This window comes from Microtus ochrogaster, linkage group LG5 (assembly GCF_000317375.1).
Source record: "Microtus ochrogaster isolate Prairie Vole_2 linkage group LG5, MicOch1.0, whole genome shotgun sequence".
Classification (NCBI taxonomy): domain Eukaryota; kingdom Metazoa; phylum Chordata; class Mammalia; order Rodentia; family Cricetidae; genus Microtus; species Microtus ochrogaster.
The window spans coordinates 39,063,684-39,071,386 of NC_022031.1; the positions used below are offsets into that span (position 1 = coordinate 39,063,684).

Consider the following 7,703-nt stretch of genomic DNA (forward strand, 5'->3'; position numbering starts at 1 on the left):
AGGGAGGAAGGAAGGAAGGAAGGAAGGAAGGAAGGAAGGAAGGAAGGAAGGAAGGAAGGAAGGAAGGAGTGGTTTAAGGAGCTGGAGAGTTGGCTCAGTGATTAAGAACACTTGTTGCTTTGCAAAGGACCTGGGTTGGATTCCCAGCACCCAAATGGCCATTCACAATCATCTGTAATTCCAACCCCACAGGATCTGACACCCTCTGTTGATCTCTAGGGTCACCAGACATTTGTGCAATGCATACGGATATACAGACAAAACACTCACACATATAAAGTAATAAAACAATAAATACAAATTTAAGATAAAAGTTTTGAGTTAAATAATTACTAATACAACTCAATTGTTTTGCTGATGGCCACTGGTTCTGTGGGAATGCTAAGATAAAGACAGTACAGGGACTCTTGGACCACAGAACCAAAGGTGAGCCCAAGTCCCAGCTCTGTCTGCACCACTGCCAGCACACAGCTAGGTATGACAAGGTGCAGGTATGTGTCAAACTCTATTTTTTCAAATATTCACATGGCTCACAGTTCAGAATAGCATATAATCAAGTTCCTTTCCCACATCATGTACCACGAAGTTGCCAGTGATGTTTTATGTGTAGAAAGGAAATGTGTATATAAAGTCCTCCTCCAGCCTTTACCACTATGGTCAATTAGCATGTACTTCCCTCTGCCGCTGGGCCCAGTGTTGAGTGTGTGGCTGTGTATGCCTGCTAGGATTGTACTGTATCCTTAGCAGGTATTACAGTAAAATCTATGCTCGAAGATACATTTGTATCACATTTTTGTTCCTTTTTCTTAAATTAACCTTGACTCTAGGCTTACTTTGTGTTAGAGCCATAAAGGAAGGGAGGTTCTCATCAGCCGCTGGAGGATCCCTAACCTGTGATGACATGGCCGTCTGCTGCAGTGGGTCTGCTGTGGCAGGTCACAGCCTGAGCTTTGGACAACTGTGCTGTCCCTTGCCCACTCAGCTTTTAACTATTTTAACAAAATAACACAGGCTGGAGATGTGGCTCAGGAGCTCATGTATGCTTGCTCCTGCACATACAAAAAGATCAGGTGGTATTTTGCCTTTATAAAGCCTTAAGGACCTAACTAGAACATATGTGTTAGTTAATGCTGAGGAAATACCAGGAGTGGTTGGGGTGTAGTAAATAGCAGGTTGTGACAGGAAGCTTTAGGAATGGTGAATCTCAGCATAGGTATAAGTATCAGGTCTGAGCCGTTACCTGCAGCTGATGAGCTCCAAAAAGAGCGAAACCGTTAGGTCCTGCAGTACTGGCTTACAGTGGTGAGACTTGCTAGGGTTGCACTTGTGTGTCCTTCTGCTCTGTCATTTAGTATTGTCCCAAGAGGGGAGCAACTCCTATTTAGTCTCCTTGTTGCTGGTTCATTTTCTTTCCAATCCCTACCTTAGCTGAGTAAGCGTGTTCCTAAGGGCCTGATCATGTCAAACCAACCTATGGTCTCATGGCATCTTAAATGGTCTTCCACTGCTGGCTCACCCCTCATAGTTTTTCGTCACTTGTTTTGCAGTACTGGGAACTGAACCTAGTCTATCACGCTCTACCACTGAGTTGCTTCCCTAACCCAGGCCCCATAGCTCTAATTACCCCTATTTAATGATGGTTCCAGAATCTTCTCTGCTAACTTTCTTTTTGAGACAAGATCTCACTGTGTAGCCCTGGCTGGCCTGGAACTTGCTATGTAGACGATGCTGGCCTCAAACTAACAGAGATCTGTTAAAGACATGTACCACCCCACCTGACCAACCAAATTAATTATTGATTTTCTGGTATTCACTACCCTCCTCCTCTCTCCTTACTCCCGTAAGATAGCACATGTACACACGTGCACATATGTACACACACACTCCAGAACAGAAACTTGTTATCTTTCTTACACTTCTCACTGAGTTACTGAGTACAGTCTTCCCAGATGTAACCAACTAAAAGCCAACAGACTTGTCTACCCTTTCCTCTTTCTCAACATCTCCCATGATTCACTGGCTATTAAACCCCGAAGATTTGTCTACTGCCAGTTGTGGTGTTGTATGTCTTTAATCCAGGACTTGGGAGGCAATGGCAGACAAAGCTCTATGAGTTTGAGGCTCCCTGATCTGTGTAGTGAGTTCCAGGACAGCCAGGGATATGTAGAAGAGACCCTATCTCAAAAAACAAAATAAATAAGTAATAAAAGTATTACTTCCCTTTGGAGGACATTAAAGAAAAGATTTGTCTCCTAAGACTATCTTAGTGAGTACTGAACTCTGGCTTCCTGGAGCAGAGCTCTGCAGTTGTCTTTGTGTCTTTCTCTCATTCATTTACTTAACACCCACTGGGCTGAGGATTTACACTGAGCTAATGCATCAGTGTGTGTAAGGAACTTCCTCAGTGATCGAGCCCCTGTCTGCCAAGAGCTTGTGGTCTCACATGTGAGAGGAGAAACCCACATAGCTTAGAACAGAGTCAACAGAAACACTACTAGAAACATGCTGGCGACACCCTGGGACCTGGAGGGGGAGCCCAGCCCCAGCCTAAGGAGAAAGGCTTCACAGCAGGTAAACTACCTACCATGCATCCAAAGCTGTTGCCACCAGCACTGGATAACAGTGCTTTCTTAAGTAGGGTTTTCTTATTGAGATGGTCACCGTGTCAGACCCAGTATTCTGACTCGTTCCTTGGGTTTCTGAGGTGGTGGTACACCCTCTCTTCAGTACCACTGTAGTTTTTATCTGTTCTTAAGTAAGATGGCGAGTCCAGTGGAGGTACCCTGGTGTGGTCACAGAAAGGGCTCCACACTAGTTAATGGAAACCCTTACTTCCTGCTCTTGCCACCAGATGGCGGTCAGACATTTAAAAGACTTAATGGATTAACACCAGAATGAATGATTTAAAAAATGAAGCCCGGCGATGGTGGCTCACGCCTTTAATCCCAGCACTCGGGAGGCAGAGGCAGGCAGATCTCTGTGAGTTTGAGGCCAGCTTGGTCTACAAGAGCTAGTTCCAGGACAGGATCCAAAACTACCCAGAAAAACCCTGTCTCGAACCCCCCACCCAAAGAAATGAGCTGACGCTATAACTCCTAGATGTGTCTTAAGTCCTACTAATAATTAGCAATAGCTCAAGCAACTGAAAGAGTTACTGATAATCAGGCATGGCGATACCCTGTGATCCCTGCACCTGAAAACTCAAGGGAGACGGAATGGGAGTTTGAGAGAGCCTGACTTAAAAAAGGATACAGAATTATTTACAACAAATGCGGGAATCTTTTATCTAAGTCAAATATTGTAAGTTTGTAAAATCAAAATGGGCATAGCAGAAGTTTGATGAGTTCATCAAACTAAAGTGATACATCTATAATTTTTAAATGGTTTATTTATTTGTTTTATGTGCATTGGTGTTTTGCCTGCATGAATATCTCTGTGAGGGTGCCAAATTCTCTGAACTGGAGTTACAGACAGTTGTGAGCTGCCATGTGGGTGCTGGGAATTGAAATAGGTCCTTGGGAATAACAGCCAGTGCTCTTAACCACCGAGCCATCTCTATAGCCCCAGTCAAAACATATTTTTAAACCACAGAATGAGTAAAGATGTAGAAGTAGTATTTATTGGGTCTGGAGAGATGGCTCAAAGGTTAAGAGCACTGGCTGCTTTTCCAGAGGTCCTGAGTTCAATTCCCAGCAACCATATGGTGGCTCACAACCATCTGTAATGAGCTCTGGTACCCTCTTCTGGCCTGCAGGCATACGTGCAGACAGAACACTGTATACATAATAAATAAATAAATAAATAAATAAATAAATAAATAAATAAATAAATAGAAATAGTATTTATTAGCATTAATGGTGCTTCTGTGCAAAATATCAAGTTTTCATTCAACATATTCAGGAGACCCTTTGTATGAAAGGTCTATCATTGGACATGAAGAGAAATGATAGCTGCCTGGGGACCATCTCTATACTCTGCAGGTGACATCAGGAAGACAGTTTTGTCCTTTTTTCTTCAGCAGTTTGCCCGTTTATTGTCCATTTTAGGCTAGCAGAAGATGTGGTCTTTGTCTACTCTACTCTGCCGCCATAGCATGGATAGCATAGCATAGCCATGTAAGACACATAAGCAAATGGGTGTGACTGTGCCTCAGTAAGGCTTTATAAACAAGTGGCAGGCAAAACTTAGCATGCATGTCATTGTTTGCCAAGCAGGGAAACTGGACTCTGCAGCTGTCTTTCCTTTCTGTTCTCAGTCTGTGGCTGCAGTCAAATAGAGACATTGAATTAAATGACCTCTGATACTTGAGGCTTTATTTATTTGTGCCCTTCTCTTGGGCTAAGCGATCACAAGACTGACCTTGAAGTGATATGTTTTTCTTACTTATAAGGTCAAATTTTAAAAATCTAGCTTGAGCCAAGCGGTAGTGGCACGTGCCTTTAATCCCAGCACTCAGGAGGCAGAAGCAGGTGGGTCTCTATGAGTTCAAGGCCAACCTATACGAGTGAGTTCCAGGACAGAGCTGCTACACAGAGAAACCCTGTCTTACAACACCAAAAATAAAAATAAAAACCTAGCTTAAAGAAATCAGTAAGCCTTAAGGCAGAGTTCCTGAGAGTTGGTGTGATTGACATTGACATCTGGCCTGTACTTAGCAACATTTATGGCCTCTACTCACTAGGCGCTAATTAATGCCCACCCCACTTTCAATAACAGAATACTAGTCCAGGCATTAAGTGATGAGAGCTATTTCTTTACAGACTACTTTTTCCTGTTGATTTTGATTACTCTGTACATGTCCACTAAGCTGGTGAGCCCCAGCAGGGTTGTCTGAGATGGGTCAAGGTAACCCGGGAGCACGGTGGAGAGAGATGTGAGCAGGCTTACTGCAGAACATGAGAGCGTATTTACTTTCCTGCTCTCTGCATTAGTCTACAGCTCTAGCAGAAATAACCCATGCTAGAGGAGTTCATTATCCCACATAGGCCTGGGCTTTGTGGATTTTTTTCTTTAAAGGAAGAGCTCCCCTGTGGCTTATCCCTACAATAGGATAGTTGGAGGCAGAGAAAGTGCATGCATTGCAGCCCCACCAGCAATGTAGGTAGACCTTTTGTCTTTTGGCCCTTTGAACATAGTCTTACACTGTAGCCCAGACTGACCTGAAACTCATTCTGTAGTCCAGGCTGACTTCACACTAGTGACAAGCCTCCTATAAGCCTCTCCACTAATGGGTCACAGGCGGTAGTCACCAGGCCTAGAAAATCCTTGAGGCTATATCCAATATTAGTAACACTGGTCTTTTTTACTTGTTTATCATGTTCATACACACACACACACACACACACACACACACACACATTTTTTTTCTTCTCTTTTTTTCCCCCCAAGTCAGGGATTCTCTGTGTAACAGCTCTGACTGTCCTGAAACTTGCTTTGTAGAAGACCAGGCTGGCCTTGAACTCATAGAGATCCACCTCCCCCTGCCTCCCAAATGCTGGGATTAAAGGCCTGCACATCACACCTGGCCTCTCTCATGGTCTTTTGAGACAAGTTCTCAAAGCTCACTGTGTAGCTCAGGCTGGCATTGGACTCGAGATCCTCCTGCCTCAGTCTTCCAAGTGCTGAGATTATAAGCAGATGCCACTGTGCCTAGCTAAGGCCCAGTCACTTAGCTGGACCTGACATTAAGGGTACATCTGATTTCCCTTCATTATTTTTTGGGTAATCATTTATGTTAGTCTTTCTCTTCCAGCTATGAATGATACTAACTCATAGCTAACAAGCCCTGAATATCCAAAAGGTTTTTGAACAAGGAGTTTTCTTTTGTTTCTCTTATTTTTTAAGCAATGACTTAATACAGGGTGGGTCTTTCTGAACAACAATCTAAGCCTTCTAGAAACATTAATTATGACCTCAGGCTCTGCTTTTGAAAACTGTGGTCTAGTGAAGTAGCTTCCCTCTGCCAAGGGGGTGCTTTTCCTCTGGAGAAAGCTAGGGAGTTTCCAAGACTCTGGTTACAAGAACACTAAATGAAAACTATCTTTGAAACTTTGTGTAAAATGTAGATTCTGTCATTGGGTGGGCCCGGAAGTTTGGGTGGTTCCACTGCACAGTCAGGTTTGAGAACAATTCGAGGTAATGTCTGAGGTCACACCAACTCTAAAATGTAGTGGTTACAGGAAATAATGTATGTCTCTGAGTGTCCTTTATTAGGTTACTTTCTAGAAACTACTTCATATTATACAATAAAAAATTGAAATTAATACACTGTGATTCCCTCCACACATACACCTTCACACAGTAATGCATCTCACTTAAGCTTTCTTTGCTTGTCAAATGTTAGTCTATAGCTCAGATTGTTCCCCACCATGTGTTAGGGGACGGTTCCTCTCTTAACCAGAAAGTTATTTTGTAGCATCTGTGTTTCAGCCTTGGACTTAGAAAAGAATGATATCCTGATTTCCATAGAATTCTGAAGTGGAATAAAATTAGAAATTCTGTTTGTTAATTTGTTTGTTTTTCTTTAATTTACAGAATGCTCTTTTCAGTTGCATTAGCAGAAATGAAAGTAAGTATATGTCTGTGATTGTATAAGCAGTCCAGAGAGCAAGACACTTTACAGACATGCTTAGCAGTCAGAACTGATTGCTCAGTTCAGGGTGCCCCCATCTCCCAAGTGCCATGGGATGATAGGTCTGTGCTTTTATTTATTTCCCAAATATAAAATGCAGTAACTTGCCTTCAAACAACCCTTTTCTGACTTTGAGACAGATTGTATCCCTTGAGAAATGAAGGATGACAGTATAGGAATATTCTTGCAAATATTCAAACTGTGTAGAAAAATTTGAGATTTCCACAATCCCAGAGACCTTAGACAACAATGAGTACCCTAAGATAGAGCACATACATAGATCCAATCTACATGGAAAGTAGAAAAAGACAAGATCTCCTGAGTAAATTGGGAGCTTGGGGATTTTGGGGGGGAGGGGAGAGGCAGGGAGGGGAGCAGAGAAAAATGTAGAGCCCAATAAAAATCAATTAAAAAATGACTACCACACATGCGTGCACGTACACACACACACACACACACACACACACACACACACACACATACACACACCTCTCTAATATACTTGGTCCAGCTTTAAAAAAAAAAACCTTTATTATACTCAAAAAAAGAAAATTTGAGATTTCAGTTTCAAAGTATATATTTGTTAATTTTATTAACTTACCTTGCTATCTCTTAGTTTTTGCTGATCCTATTTTATAAATGTGAGGCATTGTGGTTTTGTTTTCTTTGTTTGGTTTTGCCCTGTCTGCAAATCTCCACAAGTGCAGTGGGAAAGAAGCTGTCCCATGCTCTCAGCATGGGCACTGTGGACATTCTGGGAAGCAGCTTTGGTTATGTGACATTTCTAAGGGCTTTGGCATACATTAGCAGCCCTGACATGCATTAAATGCCAGTGTGTGCTCCCAGATTGTCATTACAGCCAGAAACACTTAAACATGCGTCTGTCCCGCTCCAGGGATCTAGTTGACTAGATAGTCTCTGTCACGAATGGTGATTGTCATAGATCGGTCACAGATCAGTCGTGGATCAGTGAGCCCGTGACAGTGCTGCTCCAGTGCCTGTGACAGTGCTGCTCCGGTGCCTGTGACAGTGCTGCTCCGGTGCCTGTGACAGTGCTGCTCCAGTGCCTGTG

The 7,703-nt window shown here is 42.9% G+C and overlaps 1 protein-coding gene across 1 annotated transcript in view; it reads left to right on the plus strand.

The window, feature by feature from the left end:
- Window positions 1–7,703, plus strand: part of Reck (reversion inducing cysteine rich protein with kazal motifs) — a 66,882-nt gene that overhangs the window by 26,689 nt on the left and 32,490 nt on the right. Inside the window, exon 7 of the mRNA XM_026786606.1 lies at window positions 6,535–6,568. Within this exon, the coding sequence (XP_026642407.1) occupies window positions 6,535–6,568 (34 nt within the window). The remainder of the gene's footprint in view (window positions 1–6,534; window positions 6,569–7,703) is intronic.